This window comes from Mchenga conophoros, linkage group LG22, assembly GCF_057382185.1.
Source record: "Mchenga conophoros isolate Kocher_MC1m ecotype Shallow Benthic linkage group LG22, M_conophoros_male_GT1.1, whole genome shotgun sequence".
Classification (NCBI taxonomy): Eukaryota; Metazoa; Chordata; class Actinopteri; order Cichliformes; family Cichlidae; genus Mchenga; species Mchenga conophoros.
The window spans coordinates 10,586,663-10,607,076 of NC_140546.1; the positions used below are offsets into that span (position 1 = coordinate 10,586,663).

The 20,414-nt window shown below is 38.3% G+C and overlaps 1 protein-coding gene across 2 annotated transcripts; it reads right to left on the reverse strand.

Annotated features, from left to right (window-relative positions):
* Positions 1-2,996: 2,996 nt before the first annotated feature.
* Positions 2,997-18,948, reverse strand: LOC146548842 (sodium/hydrogen exchanger 3-like). 2 transcript variants are annotated; one of them, XM_085262061.1, is made up of 16 exons: positions 18,550-18,948; positions 15,992-16,294; positions 13,450-13,610; positions 11,468-11,546; positions 11,100-11,277; positions 10,760-10,980; positions 10,466-10,668; positions 10,267-10,356; positions 10,116-10,186; positions 9,904-10,033; positions 9,653-9,798; positions 9,265-9,385; positions 8,057-8,227; positions 5,962-6,016; positions 5,800-5,883; positions 2,997-5,269 (listed from the first exon to the last, which is right to left on the reverse strand). In XM_085262061.1, the coding sequence occupies exons 1-16, from the start codon at positions 18,809-18,811 to the stop codon at positions 4,998-5,000; spliced, it is 2,547 nt and encodes an 848-aa protein (XP_085118187.1). In that variant the 5' UTR covers positions 18,812-18,948; the 3' UTR covers positions 2,997-4,997. The 2 variants fall into 2 exon arrangements, with proteins under 2 accessions (XP_085118187.1, XP_085118188.1); XM_085262062.1 differs by lacking the exon at positions 18,550-18,948 and having other exon boundaries at positions 15,665-16,118.
* Between the last annotated feature and the right edge of the window lie 1,466 nt (positions 18,949-20,414).

Here is a 20,414-nt window from a genome sequence, read left to right on the forward strand (position 1 = left end):
AGAGAGTTGTGCAGAAATGAATGCCTGCAAACCTCAATGAGCTGAAGCAACATTGTAATGAAGAGTGGTAAAAATTCTACCTGTCGTGATTGTTAATATATATTTTTAACATTATACTTTAACAGTAAGCTAGAATTTTGAACCATATAAAGCAAACAGGATAATTTGTAGGATTTCCACTGTTTCATTGAGTCTAACTTGACAAAGCTCTTAGTCCCTCCTCTCCTCCTCCACTGAGGGAAATCCATCAGGAAATACCATCTGTAGGCAGTAACGTCACATCCGTGAAACTTTTTTCTAAAGTATGTACGTCAGGTTTATAAGTAAGACGTATTCTATTTGCATTTTAGCTGTCGTAATTTTCCGTGGCTTGACCTGTTTGCTCAGGTATTGTAACAGTCAGAGCAAGTCAAAGACACAGTGACACACCTCATGCAAGTTGCTTACTCCGTACTGTAGATGTCCCCAGAAACCATTCATATAATTTTACATCTGCCTCAATCATAAACCTGGGAAATACAGACTGAATGCACAGGCAGATAGAGGAAATTCTATTATGAAGGCAAATACAAGTAAGAATAGGAAAGAAGTGAGCCCTTTATGATAAACAACTTGTTTATGGATAAAGATGAGAGTGACTTTTCACTTTCTGCAATAATGAAAAGAGGAAGAAATTTAGAGTTTCTGTGAAAAAGCTAGAGCAATTAATCAGAAAAGTACTGAATAATGAGTCTGTAGTGAATGGCTATACATTAGTTAAATTCTATCAAACACTAGGCTCTAAAAGAAAACAGATCAACAACACTGACCCTAACAGACAGTGGTGTGCATATCCACAGTGTAGCATTTAAAAAAATAAATTGACTGAAGAAAAGAAGCCTTCTCGTGCCCGTATTACCTCAGAAGGGCTTTCTACTGTCGCGCTTCACTACGTTGTCTGCGACTTTGTGTCCTCAGTCCTGACACAGTCTGTGGTCAGCAGTGACTTCAGAAAGGCTAGAAATCCTGGACTGAGCCTTTTATATGTATACTACTCCTCTTTGAGTAAGGTCATGTATGAGTGTGCGGTTGAAGAATTAAAGAAGGAGTAAAGGATGTCATTCAGTGACATTTTAAACATTCACTGGTCATTGCTGCGTTTGTAGTTTCCAGTCCATTTGTTCCAGTTTGTCATGGTATTGTTAGGGTTGTTGAATGAATACGTTTAGTTTAGGAACATTTCCACCAACCTTAGTAATGATTGACAGGTTGATTATCTTGTAAATAAATTGACCTGTTTATGACTCGGGATACTGTAGCTTATACCTGGGAGTACTTGACTCCCAGGTATAACTCTCAAACGCACACCTTAAGGCAGATAATGTGTAAGCTGGAGAAGAAAAGGCGTTTCACATATTTAGAAGATCATCATTTATCCTGGAGAAATAGTTTGGTACTTAAAAAGCCTTCTTTAATGCTAGTACATCTTACTGTTCATCACTGATTGAAGAAAGTAAGAACAAGGTTTCTCTTCAGCGCTGTAGCCAGGCTGACAAAAAGTCAGAGTACTGTTGAGCCCATCATTCCTTTAACGTTAACTGGTAATGACTTCATGAACTTCTTCACAAATAAAAATTTAACTAGTAGAAATAATTAGTCATAATCATCTCACAGATGTAAAATTATCTACAGCTACTTTCAGCACCAGTAATCTTTCTGAGTTAACTCCAGTAATTTCTCCAAACCATCAACGTGTCTTTTAGACCCCATTTCTACAAGACTGCTGAAAGAAGTTCTACCATTAATTAATGCTTCAGTCTTAAATATGATCAACCTATCTCTAATAATCGACTATGTACCACAGGGCTTCAAGCTGGCGTAGTTAAACGTCTTAGCTGTCTTAGCTAATTATTGCCCAATCTCCAAACTTCCTTTCAGCTCAAAAATCCTTGAAAGAGTAGTTGTCAAACATCTGCAGAGGAATGGCTTATTTGAAGAGTTTCAGTCAGGTTTCAGAGCTCATCACAGCACAGAAACAGCTTTAGTGAAGGTTACAAATGCTCTTCTTATGGCCTCTGAGAGTGGACTCATCTCTGTGCTTGTCCTGCTAGACCTCAGTGCAGCGTTCGATACTGTCGACCATAATATTCTATTAGCACGATTAAAGCAATCCTGTAGGTATTACAGGTACTGTGCTGCAGTGGTTTGTATCATATCAATCTAACAGACTCCAATTTGTTCATGTAAATGAAGAGTTCTCTTCACACACTAAGGTTAATTATAGAGTTTCACAGGCTTCAGTGCTAGGACCAATTCTGTTTACATTATAGATGCTTCCCTTAAGCAGTATCGTTAGAAGGCATAACATACATTTTCACTGCTATGCAGATGACACCCAACTTTCTACCAAATCTATCCATGAAGTCAGATATAGCACGCCAATTAGTTAAACTGCAGGAATGTCTTAAAGACGTGAAGACCTGGATGTACCTCCAACTTTCTGCTTCTAAATTCAGATCAAATTGAGATTGTTGTACTTGGCCCTAAAATTCCTAGAAATATGGTATCTAACCAGATTCTTACTCTGATACTTACCCAGGAACAACATCTGAGGTCTCTGTCCAGAAGCGCATGTGAGTGTGTCGAGAGCATTTACTTCAGGTTCTAAAGTCTCCCCCACCCCCCCCCCCCCAAATAAAACCACAGAACCCCCCAAAATCCTAAAAAGATTTTTTAAAAAGCGGTATCGCTATGCTAAGAATCTGAACTGTGCTATGGATCTTGAGATGAGTGCATTGAATCTGTGCAAATGTTTAAATAGTTCCCACTGCAGTGTGTTTGCCTCACAGTTAGATCTAAAGAAATGTTCTAAGGCTGACATGGAAATCAAAATCAAAGCCATATTTCTTGTTTGCACGTATGCAAGTGCTACATCCATATATGGTTAACATACATCAAATGCAGTAAGTATATACATGCTTCATATAAATATAGTCTACAACTTTCTTCTTATCTTTAGCCCACATAATTAAACATGCAATAAAACATGTGAATTTTGATTGTATATACTGTATAGCCTATATAATAAGTATGTAGCCCAATAAGTACAAAATCCAGAAAGCTACTCAAAATGGGATGGTTCATTTACAAACACAATTCTAACTTAAGTTTCAAACTTTTTTTTATTAGAAATGTTAAAATTGTTTCATGCTTAAATTTAAACAAAATGACAGAAATCTGCACTTTCATGAACACACTTTTGACCAAAAATTTAAACCTAATTTTTCATATTTTACTTGGTTAACCCTCTAAGGCCCACAATTTAATTGGCCATTTTTGATTACTTTTGATTTGACCTTTATATTTACCTAGATTAGCCTTGCTTGGTATCGTCCTTTTCAGCACAATTTCACATGTTGAAATTTATAGTTATTTTTTTTTATTGACATACTGTATTAACACAGTTTATCTGAAATCACACAAAAAAAAACAAACATAAAATCCTAGTAGGAAAATCTTATATAATTTTTAATGTAATAACCACAAATATTTTTAGTGAATTATTTTCATAACTTGAAATGCAAATATAAACTTTAAAATGTTTTGTGCAAAATTTTTAAACAATAAAGTTGTACCTAAAAATGCCGCCAATGCCTCAGGTGTTTTTGTACAACCATTCAAAAATACTACTAAAATTGAAATTACAAAGCAATCAGGTGTCTGAATAAGAAGCCACACACAACACACAAAACAACAACTACACTACACTGAGTACACAAGACAAGACAACGCACGAACTACACACTCCAAACACGCTAAACGTCACAAATCTCTCACATCTCATAACTCACTTTTTCTCACTGCAATCACTCCCCAAACGTTCCCCTCTTACTTAACAACCAAATAAAAAAACAAAAACAAAAAAATACCAATAACCCCAGAGGGTTAAGAACACTCACCTTCACTCCAATTCCAGAGTGTAACAATCCATGTCCATGGTGTTCATTCAAAATGTGCTCTGGCACAATCATAGGTTGATTGCTACTGACAACAAGAATTAAAGCTGGGCACCACTATGGGATGAACCATTTTTTAAGGGTGAAGTGTGTGTGGGGTGGGGGTTGGCGGTAACACTATGCAATAAATTCAGTTTTAGAATTCATATTCAGTTTATATTCAGCTGTGCTCAAAGTGTTAATGCTAGCTTTTTTTTTTTTATATAAACAAAACCATCGCATGCAAAACTAGGGCTGCACTATAGGGATGGCAAGAGATTATTTTTATTTTTAAAAAATAAAAATAATAAAAAGTATTTTATTTGACCCCATGCCCCCTTGTAGATCCACCCATGTGTGAAAGTTGATGCCACATACTGTGGAACCATCCTTACGCCTACTCGAAAGCTTACAAAGATCCTGCGTGATGAATGGAAGATGTGAACATCCATGTGCATCATTGACCTATGCAGGATTTTATTATGCTAGTAATAGTATGTCTCACATTGACAGGGAAAATAGTGCCCCCTGGTGGTGAAAGCTTTCGTTGTATTGTGCAATACGAATCTATGGATTATAGATTCACAAACTATTTTAAATCACTCTATTTAAACCCTGTTGTTATTATTGCTATATAGAGAAAATCCACATCATTTGAAACGTTTTGGCATCATATTAAGATATTTTTAAAAATCCTTAAATAATGGTTTTCAATGGCAGATTCACTACAAACCACAGATTATATGAGGGTGTTCAACATATCTTTTATGTTGAACATGAAGGATTTGTTTCAGTGCAGTTTTTCTTTGTCAAGTGAAGGCTGAACCTAAAAACAGCAGGGGTTGTTTGAAGAGCACAGAGATTTGAAACTGTGTATGTTCTGTGTAGAAACACAGAAGCTAAACACAGCTACGGAAAAGAAAACATTTCCTTGTCAATATGAGAGTAGATGTCTGAGGTTTGTTTTATGTCTTTGTCCCAGGTTCAAGTGAGACAGAACAGGGTGTTGGGATTGGGATCCAGTTACATGTGGCTACTGGGAGGTGAAGGAGGAGGATGTGTTGGTGGCAGCGGCAATTGATCATTGTTCATCTGCTTTGTGTCAGTGGAGCGAGTGCTGACACGAAGAAGCCCCAGGTGGCGCATTTCCATCGGTGATGTGGGCGGGCTTGCCTGGGCTCGCAGTGACGGAGCCACCATGCTGCTGTCGAGCTCACCCTCTGCCAGCCAAGGAGGGATCTGCAATGACTCCGTGGGGTACAAATCTGACACAAAGGCTGAGTTCTCAATCCCACCTTGATGAAAGAAAAAAACTGAATTAGTACCTCAGGGTTCAATATTGGAGACATTGCTGTTCTCTGCATTATTATTATTATTTTTATACAAGTGACACTATTATTGGCTGCTCCTTTTTATTAATGCACCTGAGCAGTACTTCATATTTTATTAGATTACCTCTGTTCTCTAGATGCTAAATCTATATAACTCTTTATGTCTGCAGATTTTCATTGTGCTTGGTCCTTCTTGTCTGTGTACATAAATCAAACTCAACACGACTCAGTGCTGTCAAAATGTTTTATAAGTGTTCGCTTGCAGAGTGAGAACAGAATTAGGCAATTCTATAATAATCCTATGATAATGTGTTGTTTTCACACATGTACTTCACCTTTTTTAAATGTATTGCATATGCACTGTCTATTTAGTTCCCTCTGTTATATGTTGTAATCTTTGTGTTTATAGTAAAAGCATTTTCTGCTCTTAATTATTTCTGAAAAATATGTTTTCTCTCATTTTCATACGGGATGTAGAAAGTGGATTATTTTACCTCCTGGTTTGGAATCTCTCATGGGGAAAGAAGGGTATGGCAAGTCATAGCCAGAGGCGCTATCTCCCTCTGAGAACCCAAAATCTATAAATGAAAATGAGAAAATTTGTTTTAAATCTATAAAACAACAACAACAACAACAACAAAAGCAGACGTACAAACCTTCATCACCCGAATAGGAGAGTTTAGTCTGGCTTATTGACTTTCCTTTTGGCATCTGTAAGAGGAGGAAGAGTCATTTGATCACACGCTATGTTTCAAAAAACATGGAAGGTGAAGTAAAAAAAGAGACAAGACCAATGGCCTTCAACTATGCTACCAATGTTGCTGTTACATATTTTGTCTAGCAGAGGGCACTCTGCAACTTCCCTGATGGCAACAAGCATGTTTGCAACACTACAAACAACAACCAGCTGAATTGAGGAAATAATTAGACATCACAAATGTATCATGTCTACTAGTGTTTCATGTATCTGAAAAGAAAAAGGTATAAAGGAATATTTAACTTTTTAAAAATATCTGTGTAGGTATCGGTCTTAAAGTTCTATATGAGCTCTGGTAATAAACCAATATGATACATTTATTACACAATACTTTAAATATATTTGAATATTGTTCTCTGCAGCAGTATGAAGCAGAGATTGGCACTGTTATGGTCGGTGATGAGCACAGTTGCCTCCCAGCAAGAAGGTCCTCTCAAGACATTCTGTTGGTAGGGTTAGGTTAACTCTATTTTGCCCATAGGTGTGAATATGAGTGGGAATAGTTTGGTGTCTCTGCGTGTTAGCTCTGCGACAGACTGACAACCTGTCCAGTCCTACAGTAGCTGAGATAGGCTTCAAGCCCCCCGTTACCCTGACAAGGACAAGAGGAAGAGATTGGATGGAATCATTCAGCCCTGCATAACATGATAAAAAACAGAAGCACTTAAATATCAATTTATGTCTGCTAAAATGGTATAATCCCAGTAAAAAAACAGCAACACCTTGATTTTATTCACAATAAATCAGAAATAATTTGCCATTTTAAGAACAATATTAGCTCATGTTGAATTGGATGACAGCAACACAAAAAGACTTGGAGCAGGACAATTAAAAGCTGGAAAACTATAAAAACAATAAGAAAAGCTTGGAGGAACATTTTTCAGCTTTTTAGGTTAAGTGGCATCAGGTCAGTAATGACTGGAAGGAAAAAGAGCACCTTAAATAAGTCTCAGTGTCTCAGAAGCAAAGATGGGCACAAATCTGCAAAAATCTGGGTCTACAAATTGTGCGATAACTTCACACTAATTCCTAGTTCCTTAATGTAAAATTGTGAAGACACTGAATATCTCAGCATCTATAGTACATAATATCAACAAGAAATGTAAAGGATCTGCAAAAGGGGCAATGTTAAAAATCAATATTGGATTTAGGTAATTTTCTGGCTCTCAGGCAGCACGGCATTAAAAACACAATTCTGCCATGGAAATCACTGCATGGGCTCATTAACAAGTTAATCAAGTTAATCAACAAATGCAGGTCAGAGCTCTGTCCTCCAAAGAAGAAGCCATTTGTGAACATGATCCGGACACTTCTATCTTCTTTGGGCTAAAGTGTCATGGTCCTGAGTTTTGGACTGACCAGACAACATATTTTTCAGGGAATGTCGGGAAGTTTATGGGCTGTTCTGTGTGCTGGCACACAGTGGTAAACATGGAGATGTCCTAACTCTTTTGAGATGTATTGCTGCCATCAAATTCAAAATAAATATCTTTCTTAAAAATTGACATCTTCTGAGTTTAATTTCTCAGTTTAAACATATGATATGTTTTATGATTCTATTTTGCTCTATTTTGAATCAAATATAGATTTGTGAGATGTACAAATCATTGGAATTTTGTAGTAATTATATATAGAATAATAATATATTTTAAACAACTTCCTTTTTTTTGGAATTGAAACTGTACCAAACAGACAAAAGAAAAATTAAAAAAAAAAGATTGATTTTACTTAAATTTTACTTCAAGAAGCAAAATCCAATATTTTTGTCCACTTTCACACATGGAAGAGAGTTTATGAATATTATTTCAAGGAAGTTTAATAAAGGCTCAATAGGGAATTATTTACTATTTTGTACAACAAAAAACAGAACTGAAAATAAAGAATCAGTAAGGGCCGTATTTGCAAAAGACACTTTTCTTCTTCACTGAACCTCACAAAGACATAATCAGCTCTTTGCTCTTTGTGGTAAACTCATTCCCTCTCTTTCTCTTTACCTTCTGCTGGTGTTCCTTCTTTGTGTGCTTGATGACCGTCTTTGGTGAAACGCCCGTCTTTGCAGGCTGGAATGACTCCATTCGGTTCTTCATGGTTCTCTTGAAGATCTCCTGGACTTCTTTCTCATCTTTGTTGATTATGAATTTGCTGCGACTGAACCTGTGGCGATGCTATGAACAAGAAAAGAAAACTCACTGATAAAAACAAACCATGAAGACCATGAAGTCAAGCTCAGCCACAGTCCAGGCAATTCAGCTGGTCTCAGTGCTGATATACAAATATACAAATTCTACAAATATAAATCTCAGGCAGCTGGATTTGAGGTGCATGAAACTGCTCACAGTTGCATCTGTAACTGCTGTGCCTGACTTGATCATTTGCATCTGTTGATGCTGATTCCTGGAAATATCTTTCTACCGTGGTCCTGACTGATATATATATATATTTTATTAGTTTTATTAGTGTCACCTTTAAGGAGAACAGTAGAATAACCTTTCATATCTTTTCATGGGAATTGAGTGACTGGCATGAGCAGGACATAAGAAAAGTGTTACATATGCATTTTTTGTTTTGATTTTACTTTGATTTTGTGTGTGTGTGTGTGTGTGTGTGTGTGTGTGTGTGTGTGTATGTGTGTGTGTGCATGTGTATGTGTGTGTACATGTATGTGCGAGCATCTATGTGTGTGTGTGTGTGTGCATACATGTGCGAGCATCTGTGTGTGTGTGTGTGTGTGTGTGTGAATGTGTATGTGTGTGTGCATGTATGTGCAAGCATCTGTGTGTGTGTGTGCATGTGCAAGAATGTGTGTGTGCACGTGTGTGTGTTTGTGTTAGGGTGTGCATTTGTGTGACCTCCTGCACACAAAAAGGATCATCTACCCTGTATATGGCTTAACCCCTCCAATGGTCTCAACATACACAAACACAGGTGAGGTCAAAAAGGCAGGAAGTAAAACATCCTCACTAAATAAGAAACAGAACGCTAACCGTAGGATGTGCCCATAATAAAACACTACAGCCTCCCCCACCAACAGGCTGGGGAGGTCAGAAACAAAGGAATGTCTTTGATCATGGTGCTTGAACTAAGACTTACAAATTTAAGTAACACAATGACAACATTTAACATTTTGTCTCCAATGAAATGAAAGTGCAGCACTAAGCTGCTTTAGTAAGCCCTCCATGTGATGACTGAATGTGCTCATTACCTGCTTCCTGCTCTTGTAAAGATGCTGATCCAGAAGGTTGTGAGCGTTAACTGCCTCAGCTTCGTTCTTAGCCTTCATGGCGTGCTCGTGCATTTCCACGCTTACTGATGGAATAGGGTCTCTAGTACAGAGGAAGACAATCGTGTCAGTGATTTAAAGTAATACTAGAATATTAAAAGGGCTATGTTCCCTCTGGTTTATATTTTAAAATATGGTTGTGAAATGAGCTGTTTTCAGGCACTGAATAGTTGCAGTGCTCCTAGTTAGCTAGTTAGATTTTTCTTCAAATTAAAATAATTTTTTGTGGCCTCTGATTCATCACCACCCAATTATATAATGGCTTGTAAGTCTGCTTTTAGCTCTCCTCTTAAAAATCCAGATTGCTTACCTCGTAGTGGGCTTTGCACAGTGACCATTTGACATGTTCGCCCTCATGCCAGGCATGTCCTCTGAGTGTTCACTTTCAAACTTTTTCCTGAAATCAATAGCAACACTTTCTTTACGGATAAATTCCAGTGAGCCTCTACGCTCGCCCTGCAACAGAAGAAGACAGAGCTTTCTTTACATGCGGCAAACTTATTAGTTTTCCAAAATGAGCATTTCAGCAAAATATACTTAAAATGTACAAATGATGCTCACTTCAGTCACATATTCCATAGCATCCTTGAGGTTCAGCTGATGGAAGACATCAAAGACTTGGTCTTGTTTCTTCCTTGCAGACGGCTTCATCAAAATCCTCGACATCCACTTCTCCTCAAAATACTTCCACCTTAGCAAAAAGAAAACAGATCACTGTAGCCTATTTTAAAATGAAAAGGCATTTTGAATTTATGTATCAAGTCTTTTCATACTTGCTCCTCTGACAGTTGTGTCCTATTTGTCCTGATATGTCTTCTATGGCGACCAGAGTGTGATTAAACATCTAAAGAAAGGAGAAGGACTCTAATAACTGGACAGAAAATTGTTGTGTAGGTGAAACATGAGATGTTTTTTAAGATTTACCTTGTTTGTCATTTTTTCTAGGAGTGTGAGCTCTTTCACTTCAGCTCTCTTTACTTTCAGCCACGTGACCAGAGGTTTCATCGTCATTCCCTGCAACAATGTGAAGCAGTAATGTGCAAACCTTTAGCTCTAATGCGGACTGTGTAAGAAGAAAGAAAATAATGTATACATTTAATAACAAAAACCAAACTTTCACTACCTGCCAGATGACAGTGAAGTAAACCACAATGAGTGTAGTGCAGACCATCAGGTTTTTCTCTTTTATCTTGTTTTCATCCAGCATCACAGCCAGGCCATACGCAACAGCCCCTCGTAGGCCACCGTAGCTCATAATCACCTGATCTATGAATTCCAGCGGGACCAGCCTGTACCTGTTAAGGATCCAGGTGAGGAAAAACACACCTGCAGTACAAACACAGAAAATTTCTTTGTATAACACACAAACCTTTAAATCACAATGTGTGCATGTGATAGCAAAAGGACCAAATCTCACCAATGAATCTGTACACAAAGACGAAGAAGACTGTGAGGAGGATGAAGCCCGTGTTCCAAACCCAGATAACCTTATCGATGGCCGAGATACCGAGGAAAACAAAGATGATGGTTTCTGATCCATTGGCGAAAACCTTCATGGCATATTTGACAGTTTGGACTGAATGCTCATGCATGTTTGCTCTGACGTACTTCTGACATAACACACCGCAGAATGTAGTCCTACAGAAGGAAACACAAATATAAATTGTGTGCATCTAAATATGTTTACTACATTTTTACATATAGAAAATGGATAAGACACAACAAAATAAATGATATTTCAATTGTGAAATACTCACGAAAGGATAGCAGACAGAGAAAGCATCTCAGCAGTCAGGTAGGAAAGGTATCCCATGACAAAGATGAAGCCTGGCTCGATGATCTTGACATTTTTTGTGCATCTAGTCAGAAGTGAAATTAGTAGGCCGAATGCTATGCCCACAAGGGAACCACCAAATGCAACCACAAAGAAGGAAACTGTGGAGAGAGAGTCCCAAAAAGTAAATTCTGTTCATCTGGACAAATCATTTTCAGTGGAAGAAATGTTTTGTGATTCACGCAAGTGACTTCATCACTCAGCCCTAGTTTATAAGGTTGTGGAAACATGCAGTCAGCTGCATGCACTGATAAATTCTCTATTAACAGCTTAATAAATGTCATGTCTTACCTATTCCTTTAGCAATTTCTGCAGCATCAATTTGGGATCCTCCCAGTGACACAAATGCATCAAACACATTGAAGAGCACCTAAGAGATGAAAGAAAAATTGGATGGAAGAAAAATTAATGACTGGTCATCTGGTAAAAATGTTTTCCAGACTTGTCCATTCTAGCTTGTACCATTCAACAGGAGAAAAACTTCTATCACATTCTCAACATGGCAACGCCTTATGATTTAGGTGAGGGTGCTGAGCATGCGGGAGTTTGTAGAGTGGTGTAACAGCTCCAAACTTGAACTGAACGTGAGCAAAACCAAAGAGATGGTGGTGACCATCTCCAGTAGGCAGAGGGATCTGGCTGCTTCAGTCACCACCACCATCCATGGGAAGCCAGTGGAGGTAGTTGAGGTATACAAATACCTGGGAACCATCTCTGACAACCTCCTGAAATTCTCTGCCAACACAGAGGTGCCACCAATGGCTATATGTCTGTGAAGGTTCTCAGTCGCTTTTCTTTGCAAGCTCCTTTGACTACCAATGGCTATACCTCCTTAGGAAACTCAACTACTTTGGAGTCAGCACACCCATCATGATGACTTTTTACTATGCCTTCCTGGAAGGCATCATGACCTTCTCCATCTCCTGCTGGCTCCACTCCCTCAGCCTTCAGAACAGGAACAGACTGCAGCACACTGCATCAGTGTGCTCTAAAATCATTGGCCTGCCTGTCAGAACTGTTGAACAGGTTTTTCAGCCAACAGGCCCTTAGACAGGCAGCCAAAATTATTAATGACCCCTCTCACATTCTTCACGCCGCATTTCAACGGCTCCCTCTCTGGGCGGCGCCTCCACTGCATTTTCTGCAGGAGGAGAAAATGCAGCGAGCCACCTTTGTCTGAAAGCCACTCTGCTTTTTAACTCCAGCCAATAAGCCCATTTCCCACACCATAAACATAAACTACTCTACACTCTTTTTATACTGCCGACAGTTTATTCACTTTTAGTCACCTACAGTTTTTTATTCACTTATTCAGTGACTTTAATTTTAAAACTGTGTATATACTGTGTATTTTAAGTATTTTTTTTCTCATTCGTTTTGCCTGTTTACGCCCCGTCCTTGTTTTTAACATCATGCTGCTCTGTTGTATCTTAATTGCCCCTTGGGGATAAATTAAGTCTCTCTGATTCTGATTCTGATTTTTCCAAGAGTTCAGTAACAACTCAACCAAGAGGTCACAAAAGAACCCAGAACAACATCCAAATAACTGCAGGCCTAACTTGCCTCAGTCCTGGTCAGAGTTCATGACTCCATCATAAGTTAGACACTGGGCAGAAATGGCCTGCATGGCAGAGCAAACACTTTTTCACACCACTGTACATAAATAATTCTGTCTTCTTCTTAGTCCTTGTCAGACTGTCTCTTTACTCCCAGTGTGTTCCCTAGTGTTACTCCAGCTGCTTTTGTTAATGTTATGTTGTTGCTGGACATTTTAACCAATAAAGGTGTATTTTCTGTTTATTTCTTCTTTTTCTGCATATCTGCATCTTGGTCTTCAACTTAACACTCCAAATGGGTCTGCAAGCGCTGCAAACTCATGACACCTCTGGTTTGATTCACCTAATTTTGAGACTATTAAGGACCAGATATTATTTACTATGTCCTGATACGTAAAAGAGCTTTTTTCTTTTCACCACGACTGTACATTTACAGAGACGAAGGAAGGAGGAAAGAATTCAGCTGGTCAGATTTTGTTTCACTGTCCTTATGCAGTACAACATGCTATAGTTACATAAATGCATTTTGTTACCAAACTGACCTTTCATAGTTTCCTTTTACAAATTGCACATTGCATGTGCAATTTGTAAAACTCTTACACTAGAGGGCCCAAGTGTTTACTTACTCTACTACATTGCTATGATGGGTGTCTCAGCAAACTCACAAACTGTTATGCTACTTAAGTAACGCTAAACAAAGCAATGATGCATACGAACCACTGTTACACCATCGTTGAGCAGCGACTCTCCAAACACTATGATAAAGAGGACGTCGTTAACGTGGACCTGCTCAAACACAGCGATGACGGCCACGGGGTCCACAGCAGCCATCAGACTGCCAAAAAGAAGGTACTGCAGCAGACTGATGTCCAGGTCACCTGTACAGATACAAAGAGCAGGAAATATATTCAGTTTTGCTCAATTGTACTGTAACTATGATCAATCTGGCACTTTGCTGCAAACTGAAATGCTGGAATGAAATGCTGTGTCATTTGGTAAAACATTCTCATTTATTGGTAGGAAAAGTCCATGTCAAATCTCTCTCCAGTCTCATCCAGTGCACTGGTTTGGCAGTGGTCAGACTCAGTATTCTTCACCCAAAGGTTTAAGGCAGGGGTCCCCAATCCCAGTCCATGAGGGCCGGTGTCCCTGCAGGTTTTAGATCTCACCCTGGGTCCACAAACCTGAATCACGTGATTAGTTCATTACCAGGCCTCTGGAGAACTTGAAGACATGTTGAGAAGGCAATTTATCCTTTTAAATCAGCTGTGATGGATCAAGGACACATCTAAAACCTGCAGGGACACCGGCCCTCGTGGACTTGGATTGGGGGCTCCTGGTATAAAGTCTCAGACAAACCTGGAGCTGTAATGAACTAAAAATCCACTTAAATCTTATTTTCATTTGTCTGCATTTTGATGAAGTGTTAAAAGGAAGTCAAATTAGCTGTTAGTGATGTCGATGTTTAATGTATCCAAACAAAGAGTAAAAGGAATGTTTTAAAGGATTGGTTTTATACTAAAGAAAACTCTTCTCAGGCAGCTTTCCTGAGTCACCACGGATGTAGAAATATCATTTGTGTGACGTGTCTTTGTTTCCAGAACAAATTTCAAGGCAAAAAAACAAAGCCAAGGCTGAAGTACTACAAACTGCAGTTCCTCTAGTGGCCACTTGATGCTCGTTCCAAAGGCAAATTAATCTCTATAGACTCCCACTTAGAGCATTAAAAGTGCCATGATCCAGTGAGTGTTGGTCTTCCTGGAGTAGTTTTCCACTTCTCTCCCGAGATCCTGACTCCACTCATGCTGGCTCATTGACCGCAATCAGTGCACAGTATTTAAGACCAACTCTGACCTGCACTCTCCACCAGATCATCAGCTAAAACCTTGTGTGACCTCTCGGTCTTTGTGTTTTCAGCTTAGGCCTTGGATCAACATTTACTCGTCTCAGGCAAGAACCAGAAAAACCAGAAAAAATTTATTTCCCATCACATAAAAAGAAACAAGAAAACAAAAATATTCAGAAATGATAAAAAAACAAAAAATCACTAGAAGAAGCCTACGTGTCCCACCAAGATCAGGAAACATTGAACAAAATACGCAAAACAAAACTAGATTTAAATGAGATGATTGATTAAAAAAAATTCTTAGTACAAAGACTACGCTTACAAAATTATGAACATGGTAATAAATCCGGTCAATTTCTAGCAAACCAGCTAAAAATGAATTAAGAAAAAACAACTATATGTGCTGTTCAAGATTCATCTAGGAACACAATATGTGACCCGAAACAAATAAACAACATTTTCAGGGATTTCTATAAGACGTTGTATTCACCACAAATAAACCCATCTAAAAAGGAAATTGATCAGTTTTTGGACAACATAACTCTTCCAAAATTATTAGACACTCAAGCAATGGCACTGGATTCGCCACTGACATCAGGTGAACTCCAGGAAGCCCTGATAAGCATGCCCAATAATAAGGCTCCAGGTCCAGATGGCTTTCCTGCAGAATTTTACAAAGAATTCTGGACGATTTTAGCACCAGTTTTTTACAGAACGTCGTTGGAAATCAAAGAAGACGGCAGATTTCCATCAAATATGAATTCTGCAAATATTAATCTCTTGCTAAAACCAGGAAAAGACCCTTTATTTCCCTCAAGCTATCGTCCAATATCCCTTATAAATGTAGACCTTAAAATAATCTGCAAAGCTCTCTCAAAGAGACTAGAGAAAATAACCCCCCTCTTAATTCATCCTGACCAAACTGGTTTCATAAAAGGTAGGCACTCATCAACAAACGCACGTAGATTATTTAATTTAATAGACTACTCATACAGTAAAAACATCAAAACTACAATATTTTCTTTAGATGCAGAAAAAGCATTTGACAGAGTTAACTGGAAATTTCTTGACCTTTTTTTTTTTTACCTTTGACCTGTCTCTGCTTCCCCCACCAAGATCCCAATTCCAGCCAGCATAGTGTCCTCTCACACTTCATGTTATTTGCAACCTTCCCTTAGTCTCACAGTTCATGTTCATAGTCCCTGCTCAGTTCACAACCTTAGCTCTGTTCACCTTGTGCATCACGCCATTGTTAGATAAAGTTCTTTTGTTTATCACTTTCTTGAGTCTCAGGTTGAATCTGCGTTTGAGTCCATCTCTCGTCTCGGGCCGCTGAGCTTTGACATCACTTCCTCTATGTGAGCCGTGGTAGCAGGTTTGCTGAAATGAAACAAAATAAAAATCCTCTCTTACCCATGAATCCTCCCATGTGACACCCCCACAGCGACAGCCCCAAACTGGCAGCATTCCAGCAGGTCCCAATGACAGCATAGACCAAGATGGCACCCAGGTTGGTGAAGAACAGTTTGTTTGGCATGTGGTAGCCTGCGTCCAGAATGACTTGAGGCAACAGGAAATAGAAGAAGACTGTCGGGGTCAGCCTGAAGGTCTGCATCTTGTCTGCACCCCAAATCATGCCACCCAAAACAAAACCGAAGCAGATGAGCAGGACGCTCTCGGGTATGACGTTGGTGACATGGTGGTTGGACTCAATGACTGAGAGGAGAAAAAAAAGATCAAGACAAGAACCATTAATCAATACTATCAACCTTTGTAACAACCTTTGATTTTAAGCCAGTCTGCTTGTAGTCAGGTAGGAGCTGGCAAACATTCAAACCTTCACTGCACTTTAAGTAAAACCATATACATAAAACTCCATTTGATCATTTGCAACTGTTGCAATATTTTATTTATATTTAGGGACTGTGGACAGATATATAGCAGGTAAGATAAGTCACCAGTTTTCTAAGCAAATATATTTCTAAAGGTGCTATTGAAATGATATTCTCACCAGATCTTGGTAACAACCCATCCAATTCACATATGCAATGAAATAAAACTATAGATGTTCAGAAATTAAGTCATGTGTAATAATGAGGAATGACATGGGGGGAAAATAATTGAAGAGGTGGAGAATGTGAGTTCCAATAAGCCATGAAAAGTCATGTCACCAGCTGTAATTTATCAGTAATTACAATATAAGCAATATAATATCACCTTATTCAGTCCTACCTGATGGCTTAATAAAAATTGTCTCATTAGGTCAACAATGTTAAGTTATAACATTTTGCTAACTGTCAAAGATGTGCCTTAATGCAGATTAGTCATAAGCTGGAGAGGAAATGGCGTATCACTAATTTTGAAGATCATCATTTAGCCTCTAAAAAGTGTTTGCGACTGCTGGGAAGCTGGAACATCTTCATCAATCATGTTCATCACTGATTAAAGAAATTAAGAAAAACCCTACGTTTCTCTTTAGCCTTGTTTCCAGGCGAACAAAAAGTAAGAACTCTGTTGAACAAGCCATTCATTTAATGTTAACTGGTACTGACTAGTGCTGTCAGCGTTAATCTCGTTAAAATGATGTTAACGCCATAACTGCATTAACGCGGCAAATCTCCATTAGCGAGTTAGCGCAGTGTGCGGGGCTGCACGGCGTAAAAGCGTTAGAGCGGTTTTAACGAGATTAACGCTGACAGCACTGGTACTGACTTCATGAATTTCTTCACGAATGAAAATTTAACCATTAAAGAAAAATTACTCATAATCATTTCACAGATGTAACCACTTTCTGTACCACTGATATTCATTTAGTCTTTTTCTCAAATTGATCTTTCTGAGTTAACTTAACTTATTGCTTCCTCCAAACTATCAACATGTCTTTTAGACCCCATTCCTATAAGACTGCTCAAAGAAGTCCTACCATTAATTAATATTTCAATCCTGATTATGATCAACATGCTTCCTTTAGGCAATATCATTAAAAGGCATACCTTACATTGTCCCTGCTATGCACATGAAACACAACTTTATCTATCCATAAAGCCAGATAACACAAACTGCAGAAAGGTCTTAAAGATAAAGACTTGGTTGACCTCCAATTTTCTGCTTCTAAATTCAAAGAAAAATTCGGTTATTGTACTTGGCCATAAAATCATAGAAATATGGTATCTAACCAGATGCTTACTCTGGATGACATTAGCTTGGCCACCAAACTTGGGGTAATTTTTAACATTCTGTCTCACAGTGACGCTGAAAAACTAGTTCATGCATTTATTACTTCCAGGCTGGACTACTGTAATTCATTATTATCTGGATGTCCTAAAAACTCCCTGAAAAGCCTTCAGTTAATCCAAAATGCTGCAGCAAGAATACTGACAGGGACTAGAAAGAGAGAGCATATTTCTCCTGTTTTGGCTTCTCTTGATTGGCTCCCTGTTAAATCCAGAATTGAATTCAAAAACCTGCTCCTCACTTACAAAGTCTTAAATAATCAGGCCCCGTCTTATCTTAATAACTTTATAGTACCATATAACCCCATTAGAACACTCTGCTCTCAGACAGTGGGCTTACTTGTGGTTCCTAGATTATTTAAAAATAGAATGGGAGGGAGAGCCTGTAGCAAACCATGTCTGCTTTTAAGATTAGGCTTAAAACTTTCCGTTTTGCTAAGCATACTGTTAGGCCTGGATCAGATGACCCTGAATCCTCCCTTGTGATATAAGATTTGGCCCTATTTGAATATAAGTGAACTTACACACTCTTTTTTTATAACTATTTTTATTTATTTTGTGAGCACTTCCTTGAGAAATAATTAAAACAATTAAGAAATTGACCCAGTGACAAAAATAGATGATCAGAATAACCCTAAACTACATACATATTTAAAAATTACAAAATTTCTTGGGTGCAGAGGAGTTTATAATGCCGGAAGAAGAGCACTTCCATCAATTTGGCTTTGCAAGACTTACTGAGTTTGCAGAGCCAGGCAACCAGGATCCACAGGGCCACCAGGTACTGTGTGGTGACGTGATGCCACTTCCAGGTCACAATAGGCAGTGTAGTGATGGGCACCGCTCCATGACCACCCTCTTCAGTTGCGTTAGAGTTTGAGCCCGTCCCAGTGTCTGTTTGAGAATTTCGGGGTTCTGCTTCTTCACTAGCCAGGCTCAAGCCTCCACACGCCATCAGCAGCATGCACAGAATAAGTGTAAATTGCCAAGAAGTTGCCATTCTTGGATACAATGCCTTAAAAATTGTAATCAAACTGTTATTTAGACCGTTAATACAAATGCTCAGGTCAGCCTCAGACTGTAGCTTAAAGTCTCATTCCCTTTGCTGTGCCTTCTTCTCACTCAGATCACTCTCATTGTCCTCCAACATCTACTTTCTGGATAAGGATACAGCTTTTCACAGCAGGTGAAGCTCAGCCCATTATGATGTTGGTCTTTCTCCTCCCACTCGTGTACCCAGACCAGTAAGTGTGGCCACATCATTCAGTGGTATAATTAAAGTCCGTGAATCCCTTTATTACCAAGTTTTCACTAATATTTAAATTCTCTGATGGAGTTGATTAAAATATTTTTGGAAGAAACATCTTATTTACAAACTTATGAAGCTCTTTTTAATCCTATTGTAAATAACACATGTTAATATGAGCTTGTTTGAAGCATGTGTATGTGAACTTATCAATTCAAAAGAAAGAAAATACTGTAACTTTGGCCACCAAACATATTTTCTTTCCTAGGTTCACACTTAGTATGGTGTTATGACAGGAACATTTACAACAATGAGTCCCAAAAATGTCTGTTCCTTTAAGACTATTCATAAAAACTATAATAGCTATATTATCACTACTTCTTGTGTTGATCTTTTTATCAACCTAAGTTGTTATGGACATTACAGTTTTTGAACATATGTTTGTACTTTATGCCCTGTATGTGTCAATATTCTGACTTTATATGCTTTGAATTCGGGTTATAAAAGGGATCATTTCAGGATTATTTTGACTATAAGCAATAATCGGATAAAATATAGGATCCTGTTGATCACAGACCACTTTGGGTCAAAGTTACCAAGAACATTTGTTTTGATACATTTTTAAATTTTTATGCAGTCATATAAAGTAACACCTGTTTTAACTGAGAATATTTTATTTGTGTACAGAGGAAATTATCCCCAAAGTACACGTGTCTGACACAGCTTCTTACTAAGACTTCAGGTGATGAAGAAATTATCATCTTATGTCCATTCAGACCTCCAATCGATCTCCAGAACTACAAACCTCACTTGATTCTTTTCAGGAACACTGTCTGCAGGTTTCCCCGTGTAAACCTGTATATTCCAGCTATAACTTGGCCCTGCAGCACAAGTTGCCCATATCTTTATGCAATATTTAGACTGCTTACTTGACATATACTGCTTAAAAGGTCAACATCCCCCAAAGGAACCGGATACTCATTAAGAGTAAAGTTTGGAATTCGAGTAAATATGGGCTGGCTGGCGCTCCACACACTTGTCTCAAACTTCTCTGATCGCTGCAAATTTGTCTTGTTAGTGACGGCCAACCAGCCGGTGGAGTCAGAACTTTCTTGCTGTGAAGCAACAGTGCAAACCACTCCACCACCGTACTGCCTGATTACAATCGATTATTTGCAAAGTTTAAACAAAGACATAATTAAAGTTGACATATTATGCTCATTTACAGCCACAGAAGTTATTCTTGGACTGGATTAGCGTTCCATTATTCACGTTGTCTTAATAATCCTAATTTTATCTTCTGCAGAAATATTAAAGAGAAAAATATAAGATATATGTAATCTATAATGTTTATAAA